This window comes from Phalacrocorax carbo, chromosome 4 (assembly GCF_963921805.1).
Source record: "Phalacrocorax carbo chromosome 4, bPhaCar2.1, whole genome shotgun sequence".
Taxonomy (NCBI): domain Eukaryota; kingdom Metazoa; phylum Chordata; class Aves; order Suliformes; family Phalacrocoracidae; genus Phalacrocorax; species Phalacrocorax carbo.
In genome coordinates, this window is record NC_087516.1 from 10149055 (window position 1) to 10175156 (window position 26102).

Sequence of the window (26102 nt, forward strand, 5' to 3'; positions counted from 1 at the left end):
CATTGTACCTGTAAAAAAGTACTAAGATTCTGTCTTAATAATCTCAGGAGATAATAATTATCAGCATCATGAAATTTTGTACCTTAATGCTCATAAATCAAATACTGCAATGGAAGGCAACAGGATATAATAAACTTTTTACAAAACAAGTATAATACTAATTTTTCAGTATACCATTTGTTTACCACCTAAATGGCATTCAGTAGTCTTCCTCATTTCTTCAATATTCCTATAATCTCTAAATGCTTCTGCTCCAGAGCACCCAAGACCTACCAACACAGCTCCATGCATGCCGCACTTTTTTTAAATTGACTCAGGAAAAGTTATTTGTAACTTGTGCAGTTCTAGTAAGTTAAACCATAGGTGATTAGGATCTTAATATACACTTCCCAATGAAGAGAAATCACAACAGCTCAATCTCTGGACTAGTAGCAGTTGTTTGTAAAGAGTTACCTGACTTCACATAGGCAGCTGCTCATTCTGTCAAAAAGCTTAGTGAAAAGCCAATTAAAAAGATGAGCATATTTTCCTGCATACTCTATTGGTGACACTGGAAAAATAAGGAAAGAATAGTTGACGGAGCTCCACCACTTCGTATATAAACACTGGAATAATTCTACAAGGTGAATTGTTTTTGTTGTTTCAAGATGTGCAATTTCTCAAATTCTCTATTTTCTACAGGATTTATTTTACCCTACCACAGAAACAAAAACAATTTCTCCATCCATATTTCCTTCCCTCTTCCATTCCTCCTTCTTATGTCACCTGGAGCAGAGTAACCCAAATAGGAAATCTGGAATACTTGCGCCCATAATGTTTTCAAATCTCAGCTGCTTTGAAACTGGAAGGATGCCAGATAATTTAGACAGACTATCCAATGCATTGTAAGCAAATTAGTATTTTCTTTAAAAGAGCTTCAAGAAACATTCAATTTAGTTAATTACAGGATTCTGCTTTGTAAGCGAAGAACGAATGGGTTTAGATACATGGTAACATTGAGGTTTTGCTCTAATTTAAGCAACAGAAATCAATTGGTTGGAATTGAAATAGTAAATCTTTCACTTGATCTGTCTTTCTACCTAAAAGCCTTGGGATTTTAATGTATCCATTGGTGGCTTTATGTGTTATCTTTTGGTTCATTTGCATACCAGGATGAGCAGAGTTTTGTTTCAGCTGCTTTGTTTAGGCTTTCCCAGTGGCACGACAGGCAGCTGCTGCAGAGATTCTGCTTTGGGATTTACTCCAAGTTCCTAATTTCCTGGAAAACAGAGTGAGCTCTATTGCATGTAATGGAGAGCACTTACGTTTTATTTTGACAGGGAAGATAATGAGTGGTAGTGAGACAATGCATGTAGTTAGCCACAGTAGAGGACAGAAAGATGGTTTATTTTTGGCCCAGCAGTAATTGGCCATACACTCTATAATGAGAGCATAAAGCTAACAGCAACAGCCGCATTAGGCTTTCTGAATAGGTACGAAAAGAAAAGCCAATAACTTCATCTTACTCATGCTCTAAAACATACGTTTAGATCAACAAAAGGCAGACTTATCTACCCTTTTGTACATGTCCTTAATAAAAATCCACACTGCTTTTCCATGCTATTAAATTTAACATGACCTTGAGGTCTTTTGCAAGATTTCTTCAGAGAAAGATAAATTCCCACATTGTTCAGTACCTCTTTAATATCCATTTTCTGAATTATCAGTAAGATCTAGCCAAGGTAACAGAGTCTTTGATAATATCACTATGAGCTTAATAGCTGGTACTTTAGCCTCTGTTTAAATATATCCTTCACATTTTTCATTTCTTTTTCTGCCTTGATGTTAACTTGCAGACCTCCTTCAACCTCATATTTATGACACACAGAAGCAGCCAATGAAAACAAATTAAAGCCAAATATAAAGGAAAGTTTTGTTGCAATTAAAGCAACTAGCTAGTAGTCAGATTTTTATGGGTTACTTTCATTAACAGAAGAAACCAATAATAAGACGACATACTCTGATGTAAGCAATGGGATTTCAAAGGACACTCAAAGTCCTGGCTTCAGAACCTAGCAGGGTCTCTACAGATGGCTGTTTCACCCATTAGAGATCCAAAGTCTCCCTCCAGACAGCAAAAAATTCCACACCTTTCCGTCCAGCCTACCTTGCACGGATCCCAAAGGTCATGCTTTCAGTCTCTTTCTTGCCTGATCAGCTATTTGACTATTTCCCATTGCCAATTTCTAGATACTCCACTTTCTAAAAGTAACTTAGGGTTTTTCTGTGTATGAGCTTTGGTCAGTAGCTCCTAGTTTAACCTAGCCCACTACAGAGCGGTACCAAAATTCATCATAAATTAAAGGCAACCTGGATCTCTAGCAATTTAAATGCTGTATTGCCCCAGCCTACCAATGACTGTTTCTGCTGAACTGCAACGTCAAAGCTTCTTTCTGAACTGCTTTGCCAGCGTACCCTCAGAAAGGCACTAAATGCTCCAAATACCACAAGTTTATTAATGGAAATTTTGATTTTTACCTCCTGCATATATTCAAAATTTATTATGCATACACTAAATAATTACTTCTCCCCAAGTAAAGCGATTGTTACATACGAAGTGGCGAACACTGGCATACCAATTTTCAAACAAGAGGTCAGATATTTGAGCACATCTTCCAATAAAAATGGTTAACAAAGATGTAATATTTACTTATTGGCTAAAATAACATTTTTCACTAAGCCAGTGTGCACTCTTTTGACAAATTACATTTAAATTTAACTTATATCTGCTCCCAGTGTATCTGCCTCTAACACGAATCATGGAATTCATTTCCCTCTTTTCTTGCTACCCACCCAAATACAGCTCTCAGTAAATACAAGAGGAATCCCCGTTACAGAAGGGCTGTTTATAGCTAACACCAACTTGAGAGGCTACATTAAGTACAGTATCCTTACAGGGCATCATCCTCTCTCTGCAGAAGAGAGCATTTTCAGATCTCAAAAACGAGCAAAAATATCTAAGTGTTCCGGCTGCTACCATAAGGAAAAAAATTTTTTTTTACTCCTCCACACCAAAAAGCCACTAATATTAGACATGACTGTCTTTACTGAAATGAAGTACACACAAACTTGCACTGAAAAGACAGTTCTCAGTACATATCTTTTCAGCCAAGCCTCCCTTTCTCAGTAAGGGATAGCTTCAGAACTTTGTCCACAGTGAATCAAAATATTACTAGTTAAACATGGTGGATACAGACACTTTTTTCCTGTAAAGACTCTAAAATGTTTGTCTTTTAATATAAGACATTTGAAAATAATCTGTTAAGTAACCTGGTACGCTAACATCCCCTTTTACGTAGTTTCATAGCAACAGAAGAGTAAGAGACATTAACTTTGAACGTGGTTATCTGCTGCAATAAACATAAAATGGGCTTTCTCTTCCACCAGTACCAGACAACTGCCTTCCTACCATGGTACAGTGATGCCAAAGCTGCCCTAAAATGTACTTCAGGATTTTCCAAACACAAAAGAATTTCAGGCTGGCACAGAGCTGGCAGCACCTTCTTCAAATCACTGCAAAGCTGCTCCACAGCTGAGAACACCAGCAGAACAGAGGCGATGTAATCATGCCTTACTGACACCTTTACTTTGCCTTCTCCTACTGCAGAGAGTGACAGCATCCAGCATCCCCAACGCATCCATTGCTGAGCTGGCGTGGAGCCACATTTCCTCCCTATGGTTCTCTGCTGCAAATTAATTCCCTGACCTGCAGTGCACAGCATTTTCAATCCACTCTGCCCACAGTCTTAGATAATAGGCAGTTTCTCCAAATGACCTATTTGATGCATATAAGCAAGCGGAAACACATGAAAAAGCTTGTTAACACACAAAACTACAATTTAAGACTGCAGTAGTACACACTATTATGATCCTTTTTCCAAAGAAAAAATATATTACAATATTAATCACTCCCTAAGTCAAACGGGAATAAAAATGCAGAAAACAAAATTCTTTGTCAGTTGACAGAGCTGTACTGATGGCCCAACTTATGGCCAAGCATTTAATCTTTTATAGACATCCTGCTAATCATTCCATAGCAAAAAATACAAGTGACCAAAATTTCCCAACAACAATGGAGAAAAGCTGTTAAGCAGACAAGATTTAAAAAGACACAATTATTTACTAATTCGAAATATTTATTGCTACACATTTGTTTTCTACTTAGCTATATTATTATTCCATTGATCGCTTAACACTTCTGGGGAAAAAGGTAAATTTCAAATCTGCAGTTACAGCCTGAGTCCCAACAAAAGAAAAATGAACTTTTCTGATACTTTAGTGCATTTAGCACAATTATACATAAATTCTTTTCCTTCACATTCACGGTGCTTTGAAGTATGGTAAAAACATATGACAAGCCTGCATGTTTTCAAAAGAAACATTACAAGCTTTCACTCAGTTGCAAACCCAAACAGCAAATGGGTACCTGACATCAACTGCTTGAAGATGTCAGGCAGCACAGAGAAGACATCTGTTGGAGCAATGCAACTCACGCAAGTTATCATTACTGGGCGTAATGAAATGACAAATGCTGGAATCAATTATAAATCAACTGAAGTGGAGATGAAACTCCATAGGAAAAAAAAACAAAACACAACAAACTTACAAGCTCTATTATCACAGAGAAAGAGCTCAGCAGAAATGTGCATTGCCTGGAATTTAAGGTTAATCCTGACATCACTTAAATAAAAGTAGTGCTTTTTTCTCAGTTTCACCTTCTTTTCTAAAATGGCACTGTCTCCACTTAAACTGAACTGGAGAAAAAATGTATAAAGGAGAGAATAATTTTCTTTGAATGAGGCTTGGCTCACTCCCCCTTCAGCAAACTATCCAATCCTTCTGGCACGAATTTCTGGCTTTCCTACATCGGCATCAAGTCTCTTAATTATAGACGTTACGACAATTTCTCTAGAGCCAATAGCTCTGTCGTATTTTAGAAAAAGCCTCACAAACAGCTAAAATTCAGACCACTAGCATGATTCCCTCCTCGCCACAGATCAATGAGTAAGGCCCAAGCACTCTGGTACAACTGAACGGGCTGGAGAGCATCTGCTTTTGATTCCTACTTCTTCCCTCTAATGTTAAAAATGTCTTGGCCTACTACAGTTTCTGAACTTTGGGAAAACTAAGGCTTCTTTCAGTCAACTTCTTCCCTCAATCTCAATAATTACCCTTGCTGTCTCCCTTATTGGCCTCCACTAACATAAACAATATAATGTCAAGGGTTGCAAATTAAGCAGGCTAGAAAGACTTGACCATTACTTTAGCTAAAGGTATTCCAGGCTTAATCCACACCTTTAAATCAATTAACAAAGTAACATCAAGAATAGATTCTTGCAAACTTCTAATCAATCATTAGGTTTCAGAATCCAGCAGGGATTTTCTTAGAGCTTTAGTCTAACTTGTCTTGTTTAATGAGATCTATTCCTGCGTAATTCTACTAGAAAATGTTCTTTGATGGACAGATTCAATCAAACATGAAAACGCTGCACCTCTGAACTACCTCATTGTTCACAGTGATTATGGTACATACTCCCAGTTTGCTCTTGTCAAGAATGTTAATGAATACAATTAGTACTTCTTAGATAACTCACTGCCAATCCACTATGACATTATTATGAGTTATTTAACAGCTCTTCGTCATCAAGGGATGCTCATTAATGCTGACTTTCTTTTTAAAACCTGCTTTCTCTGCAGCATGGATACAATTCAGATAAAGCACAGAATAAAAGGCCATAGGTTTTTTTCCTAGAGATTCCTTATTCTCATACCACTTGAACTTATCAGATAATAGGAGACACCTTCAGATAAGTTTCTCTTGCGCCTGAAATCGAAAGCCACTTTTCAAAGATGGACAAACAGCCTAAGGCCATTTTGCAGTGTAAGCCTGAGGCAGCAAAGTCAACTTGGGAAGTCAGCCCCTTATCTCGCCTACTTGGCAGCTTTTGTTCCTGTCTCCAAGCTGCCTCACCAGCCCTCTCGGCTTACTTGTACAGGGGGCATATGTGAATGGTTTCAGGACTCTGATCCTCAGTAACCCACATCATTTCGCTGTTAAAGTTCACAGAATGACCCTGCAAATACGTGTATTGGTACAGCTGAAGATGTGGTTTCCTAGATGACTAAAGCAGACCACAGCTTATTTAAGCTGGCTGTGGATAAAGATCTATACACCCACACTTCTGTCTCCACTCCTGTCTGTGGACACAGTTCCAGCTGTACGTCAGCACTTCCACGCTGTTGTGCTTCCACATGGACAGTGAATCTGCTGAGAAACAGCAACCCCACCAAAGCCTCCTCTACAACCAGGCTTCCAGGCAATCCCGCACACTCCACGGCTGCTCACTCGCTGCTGGAACAGGAGCTGGGGTTTCTGGAGCACAGACTGGTGCTGGAAGGAAGAACAGACAGACATGGCTGCCTCTCTTGATGGTGGCATAGTCTCAAATCGGTTTAAGCTAATGGGAAGCTGTGCTTTGAAGGGGTGCCGTGCTGAAGTGTAGGAACAAGAACAGTGCAAATTTGGAATAGAAAACCTTCAAACTGACACTGCCAATGGACCATGGAATTATGCCGAAGGAACGATGTGCGATAACACAGAAATACATGTTTGTGTTGATTTTTTATAAAAATCAAAGGGTTTTTTTATCTTGTTTGCCCATACTCAACCACATATCCAAGCAATAAAGCTAAGAGATTTACTGAAACTAAAATGTTTATAACATTTCTATTGAATGCCCAAGGGCTTGCTTGAATCAAAGACTGGGCAATCCACATGCACAGCTGCTCAAGTTATCATAGGGCTCTGACCAAACCCACCCACATTTACATAAATATTTTTTTCTGAAATCACTCTATGCACTTTCATTAATACAGTTATAAAACCTAGCACTATTAATCTACAGCATTGGTAGATTTAAAAGCCTTTACCTGCTAGGAGAAAAAGAACACACTTTGCATTAAAAAAAAAAAACAACAATGGGAAATCGGATTTCACTGAATATGGAGTTAATTGACAGTTACGTTGAAGTTCTGCAGCTGTAGACAAAAGACAAAGAAAGGCCAATATGGTATTAATACCACCAATAAAGACTTATAGCCAACAATAATGCAACCTAAAACTGCAGAGCCCAAATCTTTGGAGACCTCTGTTCTAACAGTGTTCAGGCCTAGGATCATTTCTACTATCTGTATATATTAAATGAGTGATTTAAGGATCTCCTAAAAAATTTACATAAAGACAATGCCCTCAAAATTTTATTTTCTCAATTATAAAATATAGTGTACTTATAGACTCTTATTTGCATTGCAGAATAAGCCAGACAATGACAAATATGTTAATTAGATCTACTGAGAGAAACTCTTCCCATTCCAGATACAGGGTTAAATTATTTTCCAGTCAAATTTACAAAATCCCTATGGAAACAACAGTAGAAATAAATAGGGCTGACTCCAAGGCCAGAGGTTGTAGGAATGCATGAAAGAAAAATATTTTTTAATCCCAGTTATCATGCAAGTCAAAAGTAGATATGACCCTGCAAGCCTGCTAGAATTCATCTTGTTTGTTTATTGGTTGGATGGTTGCATCCAGAAGGTAGTGGTCAATGTCTCAGTGTCCAGACGGATATTGGTGGCAAGTGGTGCCCCTCAGGGGTCCATCCTGGGACCAGTACTGTTTAACATTTTCATCAATGACAGACAGTGGGATCAGCAAGTCTGCAGATGAAACCAAGCTGAGAGGTGTGGCTGACATGCCTGAGGGACAACGCCATCCAGAGGGACCTGGACAAGCTCGAGAAGTGGGCCCGTGTGAACCTCGTGAGATTCAAAAAGGCCAAGTGCATGGATTGGGGCAATCCCCAATATCAATACAGGCTGGGGGATGAAGGGATTGAGAGCAGCTCTGCAGAGAAGGAACTGGGGTTCTGGTGGACAAAAAGCTGGACATGACCCGGCAACTTGCACTTGCAGCGTAAGTGCACAGAAGGCCAACCGTATCCTGGGCTGCATCAAAAGCCGCGTGGCCAGCAGGTCGAGGGAGGTGATTCTGCCCCTCTAACCTGCTCTGGTGAGACCCACCTGCCACACTGCATCCAGCTCTGGAGCCCTCAGCACAGGAAGGACATGGACCTGTTGGAGCGGGTCCAGGGGAGGCCACAAAGTTGATCAGAGGGGTAGAACACCTCTCCTATGAGGACAGGCTGAGAGAGCTGGGGTTGTTCAGCCTGGAGAAGAGAAGGCTTTAGGGAGGCCTTATTGTGACCTTTTAATACTTAAAGGGGGCTTATAAGAAAGATTGGGGATCAACTTCATAGCAGGGCCTGTTGTGATAGGACAGGGAGTAATCGTTTTAAATTAAAAGAGGATAGATTTACACTAGATACAAGGAAGAAATTTTTTTTACGATTGTGCTGGTTTTGGCTGAGAAGGGGTTAATTCTCCTCACTGTGGGGGTCGGCTACCTTTCCAGCTTCCCGCGCTCTGCCGCGTGGCGGGGGGGGGGCTGGGAGGGGCAGGGCCATGGTGGGGGCGGCTGACCCCGACTGGCCAATGGCAGGTTCATTCCATACCATGTGACACCATGACCAATATATTGAGGTGGGGGCAGTTGCAGGGAGCACGGAGGCGGCGCGGCGTCGGGTCGGCGGGCGGCTGCGGCGCGGGCAGTTTGTTCCGGCGGTTCGTTCCCCCTCTCCCCTCCCTTCCCCCCTCCCACGGGGCTTTGCGCCTCTCGTTGTTCTCCTTTACATTGCATTTCTACTGTTGTTTTCTTTTAATTCTCGTTGTTCTCCTTTACATTGCATTTCTACTGTTGTTTTCTTTTAATTTTAATTATTAAACTGTTCTTATCCCAACCCACGAGCGTTACCCTCCTGATTCTCTCCCCCATCTACCGGTGGGGAGTGAGCGAGCGACTGTGTGGGGCTGAGCTGCCGCTAAACCACGACAGTCTTTTTGGCGCCCAACGTGGGGCTCAAGGGTTGGAGATAACAACAGCTGTCTACCTTGCCCGGTCTCTCAAAGGACCCTTCTGTGGTGGGGTTGCTGAAGGTCAAAGAACAACAGGTGCCAATCGCCACCACAACAGTGCACCGGCGGCAATATCGCACCAACAGAGACTCTCTGATCCCCATCCATAAACTCATTCACCAACTGAGGAGCCAAGGAGTCATCAGTAAGACCCACTCACCCTTTAACAGTCCCATATGGCCAGTCCGGAAGTCTAATGGAGAGTGGAGACTAACAGTAGACTATTGTGGCCTGAATGAAGTCACTCCACCGTTGAGTGCTGCTGTGCCAGACATGCTAGAACTTCAATACGAACTGGAGTCAAAGGCGGCCAAGTGGTATGCCACAATTGATATTGCTAATGCATTCTTCTCAATCCCTCTGGCAGCAGAGTGCAGGCCACAGTTTGCTTTCACATGGAGGGGCGTCCAGTATACCTGGAATCGACTGCCCCAGGGGTGGAAACACAGTCCTACCATTTGCCATGGACTGATTCAGACTGTACTGGAACAGGGAGAAGCTCCAGAACACCTTCAGTACATTGATGACATCATTGTGTGGGGCAGCACAGCGGAAGAAGTTTTTGAGAAAGGAGAGAAAATAGTCCAAATCCTTCTGAAAGCTGGTTTTGCCATAAAACAAAGTAAGGTGAAGGGACCTGCACGAGAAATCCAGTTCTTAGGAATCAAATGGCAAGATGGTCGTCGTCATATTCCAATGGATGTGATCAACAAAATAGCAGCCATGTCTCCACCAACTAGCAAAAAGGAAACACAAGCTTTCTTGGGCGTTGTGGGTTTTTGGAGAATGCATATTCCAAATTACAGTCTGATTGTAAGCCCTCTCTATCAAGTGACCCGGAAAAAGAATGATTTCAAATGGGGCCCTGAGCAACGACAAGCCTTTGAACAGATTAAACGAGAAATAGTCCATGCAGTAGCTCTTGGGCCAGTCCGGGCAGGACAAGATGTAAAAAATGTGCTCTACACTGCAGCCGGGGAGAATGGCCCTACCTGGAGCCTCTGGCAGAAAGCACCAGGGGAGACCCGGGGTCGACCCCTAGGGTTTTGGAGTCGGGGATACAGAGGGTCCGAAGCCCGCTATACTCCAACTGAAAAAGAGATATTGGCAGCATATGAAGGGGTTCGAGCTGCTTCAGAAGTGGTTGGTACTGAAGCACAGTTGCTCCTGGCACCCCGACTGCCAGTGCTGGGCTGGATGTTCAAAGGAAACATCCCCTCTACACACCATGCAACTGATGCTACATGGAGTAAATGGGTTGCACTGATTACCCAGCGGGCTCGAGTAGGAAACCCCAGTCGCCCAGGAATCTTGGAAGTGATTATGGACTGGCCAGAAGGCAAAGATTTTGGATTATCACCAGAGGAGGAGGTGACACGTGCTGAAGAAGCCCCACTGTATAACCAACTGCCAGAAAATGAGAAGCAATACGCCCTGTTCACTGATGGGTCCTGTCGCCTTGTGGGAAAGCACCGGAGATGGAAGGCTGCTGTATGGAGTCCTACACGACAAGTAGCAGAAACTGCTGAAGGAGAAGGTGAATCGAGCCAGTTTGCAGAGGTAAAGGCCATCCAGCTGGCCTTAGACATCGCTGAACGGGAAAAGTGGCCAGTGCTCTATCTCTATACTGACTCCTGGATGGTGGCAAATGCCTTGTGGGGCTGGCTGCAGCAGTGGAAGCAAAGCAACTGGCAGCGCAGAGGCAAACCCATCTGGGCTGCCGCACTGTGGCAAGATATTGCTGCCCGGGTAGAGAACCTGGTTGTAAAGGTACGTCATGTGGATGCTCACGTTCCCAAGAGTCGGGCCACTGAAGAACATCGGAACAACCAGCAGGTAGATCAGGCTGCCAAGATTGAAGTGGCTGAGGTGGATCTGGACTGGCAACATAAGGGTGAACTATTTCTAGCTCGGTGGGCCCATGACACCTCAGGTCATCAAGGGAGAGATGCAACATACAGGTGGGCTCGTGATCGAGGGGTGGACTTGACCATGGATATTATTGCACAGGTTATCCACGAATGTGACACATGCGCTGCAATCAAGCAAGCGAAGCGGGTAAAGCCTCTGTGGTATGGGGGACGATGGCTGAAATATAAATATGGGGAGGCCTGGCAAATTGACTATATCACACTCCCACAGACCCGCCAAGGCAAGCGCCATGTGCTTACAATGGTAGAAACAACGACTGGCTGGCTGGAAACATATCCTGTCCCCCACGCCACTGCCCGGAACACTATCCTGGGCCTTGAGAAACAAGTCCTGTGGCGACATGGCACCCCAGAGAGAATTGAGTCAGACAACGGGACTCATTTCCGAAATAGCCTCATAGACATCTGGGCCAAAGAGCATGGCATTGAGTGGGTGTATCACATCCCCTATCACGCACCAGCCTCTGGGAAAATTGAACGGTACAATGGACTGTTAAAAACTACACTGAGAGCAATGGGGGGTGGAACATTCAAGCACTGGGATACACATTTAGCAAAAGCCACGTGGTTAGTCAACACGAGGGGATCTGCCAACCGAGCTGGCCCTGCCCAGTCAGAATCCTTACGTACTGTGGAAGGGGATAGAGTCCCTGTAGTGCACACAAAAAGTATGCTGGGCAAAACAGTCTGGGTTCTTCCTGCCTCCGGCAAAGGCAAACCCATTCGTGGGATTGCTTTTGCTCGAGGACCTGGGTGCACTTGGTGGGTGATGCGGGAGGATGGAGAAATCCGATGTGTGCCTCAAGGGGATTTGATTTTGGGTGAAAACAGTCAATGAACTGAATGGCACAATGTGAACTGCTATATAATACTGTGTGTCACCTCTGTGTTGTACCAATGATACCAGAGTACGAGCCTCCCAACCTATGGAAGATCAACTATGAAACAAGCCGTGCAGCAGTGATGGAACGATGACTGACTCGGTATGCAGCGACCCAACGCCACACACCATCTCTCCCACCCGGAAAGACTGATACAACAGATGGAGCCCAGAGTCATGGACTGGATGAACTCAATGGACATTTTTAATGGACATTGTACAGGGAAGGTCCATGAACTAAGGGAATGATGTCTGTGTATTATGTTAAAGGATGGGAAGGGGAGGGGTGGTGGTTGGTATGGTTGTATTGCATCATATGGGACCTGGGCATGGTGTAAATGGTATGGAATAAGGGGTGGAGAATGTGCTGGTTTTGGCTGAGAAGGGGTTAATTCTCCTCACTGTGGGGGTCGGCTACCTTTCCAGCTTCCCGCGCTCTGCCGCGTGGCGGGGGGGGGGCTGGGAGGGGCAGGGCCATGGTGGGGGCGGCTGACCCCGACTGGCCAATGGCAGGTTCATTCCATACCATGTGACACCATGACCAATATATTGAGGTGGGGGCAGTTGCAGGGAGCACGGAGGCGGCGCGGCGTCGGGTCGGCGGGCGGCTGCGGCGCGGGCAGTTTGTTCCGGCGGTTCGTTCCCCCTCTCCCCTCCCTTCCCCCCTCCCACGGGGCTTTGCGCCTCTCGTTGTTCTCCTTTACATTGCATTTCTACTGTTGTTTTCTTTTAATTCTCGTTGTTCTCCTTTACATTGCATTTCTACTGTTGTTTTCTTTTAATTTTAATTATTAAACTGTTCTTATCCCAACCCACGAGCGTTACCCTCCTGATTCTCTCCCCCATCTACCGGTGGGGAGTGAGCGAGCGACTGTGTGGGGCTGAGCTGCCGCTAAACCACGACAACGATGAGGGTGGTAAAGCACTGCAACAGGTTGCCCAGAGAGGTGGTTGATGCCCCATCCCTGGAAACATTCAAGGTCAGGCTGGACAGGGCTCTGAGGAACTTGGATCTAGTTGAAGATGTCCCTGCTCATTGGAGGGGGGTTGGGCTAAGATGACCTTCAAAGGTCCCTTCCAATCCAAACCATTCTATGACTCTATAATACTACATCAGACCTAACAAGAAAAAAACCAGAAAATAAAAACAAAAAAACAAAAGACCTCCTCACAGTAACAGAGAAGAATTCTAAAGCAAAATTTGCAAGAGCTTACATCAATAAGACAGTTTATCTCAGTGCCTCAGTTGCACAAATCAATTCAACAAGCTTTGCAGCCTAAGATGATCACTTATGCTTCTACATGAACTACTCTGCTGTTTTATTAAGACAACTACATAATTGGAACAGCAACGACTTTAGCAGTAGTTACAGATACCCCGGGGCACCTGAGAAATCAAAGAATACAAATATCTGTTGCCTGGTATTTGCTTAAGTAATCTTCACGCACAAAAACCTTGAGAACAGAAAATGTATTCTCAGGGCACAAAACAAGATTTTATATTGTGTACATCATACAGTAGTTTCAAGAGCACTCCATTTTTAAATTAAATTCTGGCCTTTTTTTCTGAACTATGGAACAAGGAGCAGTATCAGCATGTAAATGAAGTTAGCTTTATTTGCTTCGCAGCCGTAAGAACCACATACTTGCAGTTACACTGCTGCTGTTCATCTCAACACTTCTTTTAAAAGTTTTGAAAAATAGCACTACTCTGTAAAAACTGAAAATCCAGCAGGAGGGAGTAGATGACATCAGCAAAAAGGTAAGCATTCTTAACCAACACTGCACACTATCTGCATAATTCATTTCGTACAGGTACTTTATTTCCCAAAGCCTTTAAAATGGGAAGTTGTGCAAGTCATGCAAAAGCATGTAGTAACAAAGCCTACTATCTGATGTCTGCTCTCTGACATCAAACTTTTCCTTGTCACAAGCTGTTTTGATATCAACCATTTCAAACTTTTTTGAAGCAACAATAACTTGCTAATACATGTAATTCTTTCAAAAATGAACCTTTTTTTTAAATTGTCTTCAAGTAATTTTTTCCACCAAGAATATTGTGTTGCAATGAGTTAACACAAATTCTTCCCAAAGCATACGTCTGAGGCAGAAGACAGTAACGATATCTTTACACCACAAACGGAACTTGCAGCTATGACTGAACTATTTAAGCTTCTCCTTCTCTCTGTCTAATTATAAAGTTACAATGACTGAACAAGCTACCCTATTGGGTAACAGTTTATTTTCCTCCCATCACCTTGAATTCTGGCCATTCAATCAGTAGTTTATTGTTAAATTATACACTAAGAGTAGCAATAGGGCAGTCTGAAATTAATCTATTCTCTCAAATTCCAAAATATTTTGTAATCCCTCCTTGTAATATGAAGAAGTCCTCTATGTGCTCAAGGCATAATATGTGTAGGTAAACATTTAAAGGCGTCCTTTTGTTTAATAAAAACTTACTTTTGACAATTTAACACATGAGAAAACAAGGCTGCACAATATTCCACAAAATATTACTCATAATAATCCACTATTCATATTTGAATTATATCTACACAGTGTTATAGTATTGATGTTATATCCCTTGCAAATAGATGAAATAGTTAATGATTTATTATTTCATATACAAAAAGCCAGCCTTTAACTTTTAAGGATGTTAGGGTCACAATGAAGATTAAATGCCACTGCTAAGAACTGTCTTTAAAAAATAATTCACCTTCTTGTCTTTATTATCATACTTATCCAGCATTAAAGAAAAAATAAATCAAACAAAGGTTTTGGGTTTTTTCTTATACAATGAAGTGAAAAAGCTTCTAACAGAAGAAAACAGACTTAATCCCCTAGTACAGAAATATCACCAAGTAAGTAATCTCATGTATCGTTGATCTGGCTAACATGGTGCTACCACATGCATAGGGAAGAAAAGGCAGACTGCAGCAAATTTATGTCTAAAACTACATAAACAATTCAGTGGCTGATACTAGAATTTATCCTTCTTTGCAACAGTAAAAAGAATTTTTAAAAGGAGAAAAATAGCAGAGCTGACAGCAATTCTCTGATGGCACCGCTGAAGAATGTGGAAGAACTATAAAGCCCCTGATAGTCAGACATGTCACATCACATTAATTCCTACAGAGTCAAATCTGGTATAGTCTCATACTTCACAAATGATGAGAAAAGTCAGTTTTAAAATGACCTGGCTCCACTGTCCTCATTTAGCCTTCAAATGCTCTGGGAATTACACCAGTGTGTCTCAGGTTCACCATGTCAATATTCAAATCAAGATACCAACATGTCACTTTTTCTTAATGTAAGAAGTATGATCTAGGGCAGATAATAATGCATTAAGAAATGAAACATCATCTTATGTTTTTAAATAGAATGTTAGAAGACTTCATAACCTCAGAAATGAAGAGCCTTCTATAGCTAGGTTCTCTTTCACAAAGAAGAAAAAAACATATTTTTTTTGTTTGAACAAAACTTGTGACATCTGGACCAAAAGAAAAAAGAATACTGTTGTAATTGAAATACAGATAAAATATTAATCTTGTTTTCCTGTTATCCCCTCATATTTTAAATGAATGACTACCTCACCTTCCAAAGACAGTGTTTTTCCATAGGAGTTCGCATGCAATGAATGTGGTCACTGTGAGCACATGGTGCAGCGTAACCTGGCATCACAAGTCCCTTCAATAACAACCTGTGGCTTCCCCAGCATGCACTATTTAATATAATCACATCCCTTTTTTCACTGATAAAAAATTAATTGTGTTTTGTATACAGAGATAAGTTTCCTTTTCATTATTTAGCAACTTGTCAATCTAGCCTCAGTTTCACCCTTGTGCATTATTGATTGCCATCTCTGTTGTCATTCCATGCTACACCAATTTTTATTTATTTTTAAATATATATATGAAAAAATTCTAAAGTCATGGTTCTCCTCCACTCAGGAAATTGTACTAGTCATTTTGCAAACCCTGCAACAAACTTCAGCATTGTGGGTAGTGGTGCTGTTATTTTTGTTTTATTAAATTAAGGAAAAAAAGCAATCTAGAAATGTACGTGGTACAAGCTGAGGTGAAAGGGAACTCTGCTTGTTTCTCTGTATCAGGCAGAAGTTGGCAACTACCTCCTAAAGTGACCCATTATCAAACATCATCACTGCTTCAATGAGACACTAAAGAGTATCAGATGAACAGCTTTCCCCACTTTTAGACTTGTCTTACCCATCCATCTCCAGCTTCAGAAAGCAAATAATGTTTTTAAGCATTTAAGATATGCAGAAAGCATATTTCAAAGATGCAGAGTTGTTTGGTGTTTGGGGTTTTTTGTGGGTTTTTTTGGGGGGGGATGGGTGTGTGTTGTTTTTTTTTAACTAAGTTTTATTTCAAGTCAACAAGGCCAAGTGTAAGGTCCTGCACCTGGTTCTGGGCAGTCCCAAACATGGATACAGGCTGGGCAATGAGTGGCTTGAGAGCAGCTCAGCGGAGAAGGACTTGGATGAAAAACTGAATGAGCGAGCAATGGTCACAACAACCCCATGCAACGCTACAGGCCTGGGGAAGACTGGCTGGAGAGCTGCCCAGCAGAGAAGGACCTGGGGACATTGGTTAACAGCTGACTGACCATGAGCCAGCAGTGTGCCCAGGTGGCCAAAGAGGCCAACAGCATCCTGGCTTGTATCAGGAATAATGTGGCCAGCAGGAGCAAGGAGGTGATCGTGCCTCTGTACTCGGCACTGGTGAGGCTGCAGCTTGAATACTGTGTTCAGTTTTGGGCCCCTCACTACATGAAGGACATGGAGGTGCTGGAGCGTGTCCAGAGAAGGGCAATGAAGCTGGTTAAGAGTCTAGAGAGCAGGCCTTACAAGGAGCAGCTGAGGGAACTGGGGTTGTTTAGCCTGAAGAGGAGGAGGCTGAGGGAAGACCTTATTGCTTTCTACAACTACCTGAAAGGAGGTTGTAGTGAGGTGGGGGTTGGTCTCTTCTCCCAGGTCACTACTGACAGAACGAGAAGAAACGGCTTCAAGCTGCATCAGGGAGGTTTAGATTGGATATTAGGAAAAATTTATTTACTGAAAGAGTGGTCAGGCATTGGAACAGGCTGCCCAGAGAGGTGGTGGAGTCACCATCCCTGGAGGTATTTAAAAGACATGTAGAAGTGGCACTTCAGGGTATGGTTTAGGAGACAGGGTAGTGTTGGGCTGATGGTTGTACTTGATGATCCTAGAGGTCTTTTCCAACCTTAATGATTCTATGAATGTGTGCTCGCAGCCCAGAAAGCCAACTGTACCTGGGCTACATGAAGAAAAGTGTGGGCAGCAGGTCGAGGGAGGCATTTCTGCCCCTCTACTCTGCTCTCATGAGATCCCACTCAGAGTACCGTACCACATCCAGCTCTGGGGCTCCCAGTGTAAGAAAGGCAGATATGCTCAAGCAGGTCCAGGATGGCCACGATGATGATCAGGGGGCTGGAACAACTGCCCTGTGAGAACAGGCTGAGTTGGGGTTGTTTAGCCCGGAGAATAGAAGGTTGTGCGGACACCTTAGAGCAGTCCTCCAGTATTTAAAGAAGGCCTTCAAGAAAAATGGGGAGTGACTCTACAGGGGGTGTAGCAATAGTACAAGGGATAATGGTTTTAAACCCAGAGGAGATTTGGATTAGATATTAGGAAGAAATTCTTCATCATGAGGGTGGTGAGGCACTGGAACAGGTTGCCCAGAGAAGCTGTGGATGCCCCATCCCTGGAAGTGCTCAAGGCCAGGCTGGATGGAGCTTTGAGCAACCTGGTCTAATGGAAGGTGTCCCTGCCCATGGCAGGGGGGTTGGAACTAGATGATCTTGAAGGTCCCTTCCAACCCAAAATCTTCTATGGTTCTATGATATTAATTTTAGCATGACACTCTGACAAAGGACACTCCCCAGATGGGCTCCTGGCAGCATGTTACCTTCTACCTACCATCTTAATACTGTTTCCCACAGCCCATTTTACCCTTATTCCACACTGTGCAGCAAACTCCTTGAGCCTGTAGGTTCAAACAACTAACACATACTCCATAATAAGAGCAAAGCTTTGTTTTCATTGACATTTGAGTCTCAACTCATAATAATGCTTTCAGTTTTTAAATTGAGCTGGAAGAAATGGGGGTATAAGTCTGGTTGAAACAGCATTTTTGGTAAGATCTACCACGTATTTTATATTGTTACAGAAATTGAGACAAACAAGTGATAACAACAGAACACTGAAATTTGCTTCAGCTTTCTCTAAGTGTTCTGATTCCTCAGCAACATTAATGTACACTGTAATAGATAATGAGGTTCAGGTTCATAGGCGTCTGCTTCTCACCCACTGTACAGGGGAGTGCCCTATGCATGAAGCAGCCCATTAAAGGCTACATTTTAAAGCCTAATGTTACAGCAAATTGAAACTGCCAATAGCTGACCTGAAAATGCTAGACTGCCAATGGCAGGAATAGAGGTGTCTCCCAAGCAGGCAAATGGCAGGAAAAGAGTGAAAAGCCAGTATAAAATTCTACCAGTCAATGCAGTATTGATCACTCCCACCAGTGTGCCAGAAACGGTTACGTTTCACAAATAAATTCCCCATTTTACTATTCTGTGGCATGGTGTGAGGGGTAAAACAGCCAGGCAAGTCTATGATTTGCTTCAGGTCAGTGCCCCGACAGAGGCAAATTCCTTCCTAGTGTACTAAAGCAGATCAAATTACACATAGCTGGGACAGGATCTGCAGTTCAAGACAATTTTGATAAAACCATGCTAGGAACTGACTCATGCTGAGATCTCGGTACTGTATGAAGAGAAATAATTCTCAGTGTAATAAAACAACAAGCAAGTACTATGATCCTAAAATACTTTCACAATGTAAAGCACTTAAACACAGATTCAGTGTTTACCTGTCAAGTCCTAACAAAATCTCTGGGTTAGAAACAAAGGAGTTTACTCTTTACTCTTCAACAAAACCAATGAAGTTCTGTAATATGTAACATTAAACCTAATTCCATTTAAATGGCTGATAAATTGTTTTAATCTCATTTATCAACTCAAGTAACAAGATATTAATCAATGTGAAAATAGCAAAGATCAAGGTAAATTCATTTAGAGAATGATAGCAAATGCATCAGTGATTAAAAAACATACAAAAAATACCACTACTTCCTAAGAAATTCAATACTATGTGATGTTGGGAGCAGCACTGTAAAGGACACCTTATTATAACCCTAATATAAAAACACTTCAGTTAATCATAGAGTCTTAGAATGGTTTAGGTTGGAAGGGACCTTTTGGGGTTATCCAGTCCACCCCCCCTGCAATGAGCAGGGACATCTTCAACTAGATCCAAAGATGAACTTTGATGAAACAAGCGAAGTGCAGCAGTGAAGGAATGAAGACTGACTCAGTATGCAGCAACCCAACACCACACACACACCATCTCTCCTGCCCTGAAAGACTGATACGACAGACGGAGCCCGGAGTCATGGACTGGGTGAACTCAATGGACATTTTACAGGGAAGGTCCATGAACTAAGGGAATGATGTCTATGTATTATGTCAAAGGATGGGAAGGGGAGGGGTGGTGGTTGGAAAGGTTGTATTTGGATGGTATGGGACCAGGGCATGGTGTAAGTGGTATGGAGTAAGGGATGGAGAATGTGCTGGTTTTGGCTGAGAAAGAGTTAATTCTCTTCACTAGTGCCTGTAGTAGTCAGGGACACTCCCAGCCTCCCATGCTCTGCCATGTGGGCAAGAGGCCAGAAGGGGCAGGGCCACAGCCAAGACAGCTGACCCCGAGTGGCCAATGGGATGTTCACTCCATACCATGTGACACGATGACCAGTACGTTAACCGGGGCAGTTGGTGTGCAGGGCGGGGGGGTGGGATGATAGTTGCGGCTCGAGGACTGGCTGCATCCAGTTGGCGGGCAGTGAGCAGCTGCATCACATGCAGTTTGTTTTGGTTTTTCATTCCCCCTTCCCCCGGCCCAGGTTTCACACCCCTCTCATTGTTTTCCTTTCCACTGCATTATTGTTGCTGTTGTTATTGCTTTAATTATTAAACTGTTCTTAACCCATGAGCTTTAACCCTTCTGATTCTCTCCTGCATCCCGCTGGTGGGCAAGTGGCTTTGTGGGGCTGAGTTGCTGGCTAAACCACAACACAGGCCCAATTCTCGAGCTTGTTGAGGGCTCTCTGAATGACATCCCGTCCTCCTGGTGTGTCAGCTGCACCGCTCAGCTTGGTGTCATCTGCTAACTTGCTGAGGGTGCACTCGATCCCACTATGTCATTGATGAAGATATTAAATAGTACCAGTCCCAGTATGAAACCCTGAGGGACACCACTCATCACCAGTCTCCATAGAATCATAAAGGTTGAAAAAGACCCCTAAGGTCACCAAGTCCAACCGCTAACCTATCACTGCCAAGTCCACCACGAAACCATATCCTCAAGCACCACATTTAGCCTTCTTTTAAATACCTCCAGGGATGGAGACTCCAGCACCTCCCTGGACAGCCTGTTCCAATGCCTGACAATCCTTTCGGTGAAGAAGTTTTTCCTAATATCCAACCTAAACTTCCCCACGTGCAGCTTGAGGCCACTTCCTCTCATCCTAAACACCTGGATGTTGAGCCATTGACCACTAACCTCTGGATGCGACCATCCAGCCAGTTTGTTATCCACCAAACAGTCCACCCATGAAATCTGTATCTCCCCAGCTTAGCGAGAAGTATGCTGTGGCGGACTGTGTCGAAGGCCTTAGAGAAGTCCAGACAAATGACATGCATAGCTCTTCCCTTGTCCACTGATGCAGTCACTCCATCATAAAAGGCCACTAGGTTGGTCAGACAGGACTCACCCTTGGTGAAGCCACGCTGGCTGCCTCAGATCACCTCCCTGTCCTCCACGTGCCTTATAGTTTCTAGAAGGATCTGTTCCACGATCTTCCCCGGCACAAAGGTGAGGCTGACAGGCTGATAGTTCCCCAGGTCTTCCTTTCTACCCTTTTTAAAGATGGGCACAATGCTTCCCTTTTTCCAGTCCCCAGGGACTTGACTGCCATGACTTCTCAAATATCATGGAGAGTGGCTTAGCGACTACATCACCCAATTCCCTCAGAACTCCGGGATGCATCTCATCAGGTCCCATAGACTTGTGTATATCCAGGTTCCCCAGGCAGTCATGAACCTGAACCTCCCTTCAGTGGGAGGGGCTTTATCCCCCTGGTTTCCATCCTGCAGTCCATTGGCTTGTGAGGGGTGAGGAGAGAGGTTACCAGTGAAGACTGAGGCAAAAAAGTTGAGTACCTCAGCCTTCTCCTCATCTGTTGATATTAGGCCACCATTCTTGTTCACTGGGGGCAGGGGGTTACACTTTCTTTGACTTTCCTTTTCTGGTTGACATACCTGTAGAAGCCTTTCTTGTTATTCCTGGCATTCCTTGCCAAATTCAGCTCCAGCCATGCCTTGGCTCTCCTGACCCCATCCCTACACAACCAGGCAGCATCCCTATACTCCTCCCAGAATACCTGTCACTGCTTCCACTCCCTGTGCAGTTCTCTCTTGCTCTTTAGTTTGACCAGCATGTCTCAAATTATTTGTGTTGCAGGAAAAAATCCTCAGATGAATGAACATTGCATATTACTCAAGATTCACAGATGCAAACATGTTTTTCTTAAGAAAAAAGTACTTTTCTATCACCACCCATCTAGTTCAGCAATAACTACGTCCACCATAAAGCATTACATCCTTTAGGCACAGCCTTTTAGTTTTGTCTGAATCTGTTCATATAATATACTAAACTTGGAGATCTTTAACAATAGTGCTAAAAGTTGAAAATATAGACAAAGGTATAAAACGTAACTATTTCTGAAGAGCTAAGATCCAACAGAATAGAACCTCTCTTGTAAAAGAATCAGAGTTTATAAGACTTGGTCTTTCAAAAAAAAAAACCCACAGTAATTTAAATATGTTTCTCTCCTCTAGTTAATAAAACAAAATAAAATTTCAAAACATAACCTGTTAATCAAACAGACTCTATCAGTAAATCATCTGAAAATAAGCAACCCAGGAACAATTAATTTTGAAACCAGATGAGAAGGCACAAGGTCAAGCAATTTTAAAAAGCTTTGTCCCTAGAAAACACCAAAAACTTTACGGAAATAGAATTGGGGATAATCTGGAAACCTTAATAATACATGGAAAAACAAGGACAAAACAGGGGAAAAAAAATCATGCGAAGATTGATAGTCTGGGTAACTATGTTGTGTGGTCACAAGTTCCTTTTCAAAAACATGGCTGGAAAAGTCAGAAAGAGCACATTTCGAAAATAAAAGGTCTTAATTGTGTGATTGTTGTTGCAGATATCAAAAAGATATTTGCACAGTGTAGCTACTGTCCTACTTTCACATGCACAACCTTCCATTACAACCATTTTGAGCCCAGGGCTGCTGTTGGTTCTCGATCTTCCTCAAACTCCACCATACCTTAGGCTAAAACCAATTTTTCCTCTTACCATGTAATATTTGATTAGCAAATACCTACACTCTGAATCCTTACTAAAATACTGCTCCTTCCCTTGTTTGGCATTTACATGATGAATTCTTAAAAGGAAAAACCAAAACCCACAGCTTTAACACAAAGTGCTACAAAATAATCTAAGCCCCAATTAGCAAAGCCATTTTTGACATAACATTTGACAATGATCTGACCTATTCTGCAGAGTTTTGAAAATTAGCACTTACAAAAATAGCTACATGAAAAAAATAAATCCGTCTCCATCTTTTCTTTCAGCTCTAGCACCAGATTGTTTTAGTAGCAGCAATCTGTTTGACAAAAGAAAATAAGAAGTTACCAGGCATCAGAAGGTATTAAGAGTCACAAGGTGGTGAGTCACTGTATACCAAGCCAAGCGAACTGACCGAGGAACTATCGGAGTCTGCCTTTCCCGCTCTCCTACAGGTGAAATATTCAGAGAAGCTACTCTCTGAACAGCACGGCTCCTCAGGTCTGCCTATACTACAAGAAACAAATTGGAAAGCTCGTGCACCTACAGAGAAACAGGGAATAAATTGTCATCTCCAGGGATAAAACAACAGACAAGGAGATTATCTTGCACCATTATGTTGTTCCTCCATCCTTGTTATCAGAAAGCCTTTCTTAATAAAGCTGCCTGGAAAGTTTGTGGAATGACCATTAGTGGAAGTTTATAAGAACAAATCATAAATATTTGTGGAAAGAGATTTAGGTACAGCTGATCCACCACTACAGAAGACTGAAATCAATGACCTTTCAAGATAACTCTCACCCTCCTAGTCACAGAATTTTGGATGTCACTAAACTCAATTTCCAGTTTGGTAAATCCTTAAACTCCACATTTTTCTCTAGTGACAGTGAAGTAGGAAACTGTGAAGATATTCAAAGTAGACAGAAGTATTAAAATTGTTTCTGACATAACAATTCATTAACTGTCAACTCTTTCTCTGTAATCGCTCCTCAAAAAACTGCACTTTTAAAATTTAGTTTTCTTGCAAGCAAGCAGATCATACCTGACTTTTCCACAGACTCAGCTAACTTATTAACAGACTCATCTTAACTCGATCAGCAATGAATTTTTTCCACATAATGAAGTTTGGTAGATTTCCCTATTAGTAACAGTAAAATTCTAGCAAGGGGTGAATCAAAATACATCCTTTACAGTTATAATTGCTATTTTTCACTTGGTGGAGTTGTAAATGGCCTTTATTACTATGGTGTTTCCACTTACAATCCTCCTGAGTTGACAGCAAGTGTTTTCATACAGAAATCCTCCTGCCACCTGAGGATGGTGTATCCTAACTTGAGCCTACTTCGGTTTAAAGTGTTTTTCTTGGTATGACTCGGAGAAGAATCAAAACATTTGTGCAAGTACAAAGTGTACCACAAAAGTACTTTCTACCTCTAAAAATTATTGAAAACCTTGGTGTAGGATGGCAGACAGCATGACAGAGAAAGTTAAATTTTCTCAATTATTTTTCAAATAAATCACAAAACCATCCAAGTTAGAGAGCTAGACTTAACTAAAATGGTCTTTGCAGTCTCTTGTTCTTCTCCCTTCAAGTCTTGCTCAAAGTATAGCCATACTTTAGCAAATGCTACCAGGAATCTCTTTTTAGGTGGACTATATTATACAACAGGAGCTTGGAGACAGACTCATCCTTTTTAAGTAATTTACAGATAAAATCACTCTTTTGCTTGGTTCCTCAGTAGCTCCTTTCATCTTCAAGACTTTTACACGAAGCAGACAATATTCATCCAAAAATCGGCAAAGCTCCGAGCTGTCTTCATGGAGTTCATTTACTAATGAACAGCTACCAGATTCATGAATTATGAAAGATGAGCATCTACAAGATGGCTACTTTATACTGCCTGAAATTTTGAAATATTTCTCATTCTAGTAAGCTCTGTATTCTTATTTGATATAAAGGAAACAGTCTTTCATGTATGTTCTTATTTAAGGTAAAGCATCAACAACTTAAATTAATCAACTACATCTTATTTACAAAAAGCGTTTTCAAAAAGATACCCTTTAGACTAAGGAGAGGCATATAATAGCAAGGGCTCATTTTGAAGTGATTTGACAATAAAAGCTAATTAATACAATAAATCATGTAATACATTTAATATATGCATTGACATTTTTGCAATCAGGAAGGTGCCATTTTGATTACCTGACAAGAGCGAAACTGGTTGACTAGCAGCGTACATCTCTGTGGGTCTTTTCTTCCATCCAAACTGTCCAGTTCAGCTGCTACTTGATTTAGTTCCTCATCAGCGTAGTAGAACTGAGCAAGGAGCTGCGGGTCTGTTCTCTGTATTGAAGACAGAGACATATGAAATACTACATTACTTTTTGCAAATAAACCCCCCACTTCAGTTAATTATATTTATTGTGGGGTTTGTGGGGGTGGGTTTTGTTTGGGGTTTTCTTTTTTTTGTTTTTTACTTTTAAGCCAGATAAGTAGAGTGCCAGTGGGGAAAAGAATGATCAAGACACAACACATTTTTTTTTACCTTGAAGTAAAAAAAATCATGTAACTAACTTGGGACATGGCTCAGCTACCATTCTCTCTAAAGCCATCCCAGCCTTCTCACTACTTGTAGCACAATTATCTGGTGGAGCAAACAACTGAATCACTAATTTTGTTTATTAAACTTCAGTTCTAAGCCAAAGAGACACAGTTGGTTTCCAAGTTAAAACAAACAAAAAAACCCAAATTTATCAAGCAACATGATCGTCTCTCAAGCAGTGTGGTAACCCCTGCAACATGATGCGCAGTGTTATCTGGTCAGAATCCTCACTTCGAGGATCACAAGAATCAACTCACAGAAGGGAAAGGTACTGAATCTACTTGACACATTAACAGGGCCAGATGGATGTAAAGACTTCACAAAGCCAGTATGATGACTAAACGAGGCATTACAGAGAGAAAACTACACCACAAGTCTTCCGAGTGGCAAAGAACAGAATTATCACAATGGATTTTTGGCCACATTAAAGCAAAACAGCAATTATAATAGGAAAAACAGAGAATGCATCACCAAAAAATACTGAGAAATAACAATAAAAGTCTATCCATACAAGGTGGTAGCTTCTTTTTAATATTAACAACTGGAAATTCTGATCCCTATGAAAGCTTTCATCAAAATATTGGAAAAATAACAGATCAGTGCACGGGGGGGGAGGGAATAAGAATTTTGACTGCTAAAAGAGAGCGGAGATACGAGTGGGAGGAGGGAAGAAACAGCTTTTTGTAGGTGCCAGCAACTTGGTGAAAGATTCACGGGTATAAGCACAACCTCATGTTACTCTGAAGCAGTCAGTAAAACACATGCAAGACTTGTGGGAAATATGTATAAAATGAGAATGCTTGTTTTTAATCACAGCATAAGAAACATTAAGACTATACTAACTGTAGACTGGGAATTAGAATTTGCTGTCACTAGATGAAAAAAATGCCTGACACTGACAGAAAACAAATAGCTACGAAGTATCTGTAATTGATTCTTAATGCACTGAGGAAGGAAACAAGGCAAAAAATACTTTTAGTAGGGCCAGGTTATATACAGAACCAGTAAAAATAAAGACCAAGTTTCATGGAAGCAATTCAGAGAAACTCAAACACTGGTAAAAAAATGCACATAGGGAAGAACTTCTAGGTAAAGTA

The 26102-nt window shown here is 41.9% G+C and overlaps 1 protein-coding gene across 3 annotated transcripts in view; it reads right to left on the reverse strand.

The window, feature by feature from the left end:
• Window positions 1-26102, reverse strand: part of ZFYVE28 (zinc finger FYVE-type containing 28) — a 167221-nt gene that overhangs the window by 63717 nt on the left and 77402 nt on the right. For all 3 annotated transcript variants that reach the window (XM_064448988.1, XM_064448987.1, XM_064448986.1), the window contains exon 2: window positions 24606-24746. In XM_064448988.1, the coding sequence (XP_064305058.1) occupies window positions 24606-24746 (141 nt within the window). The remainder of the gene's footprint in view (window positions 1-24605; window positions 24747-26102) is intronic.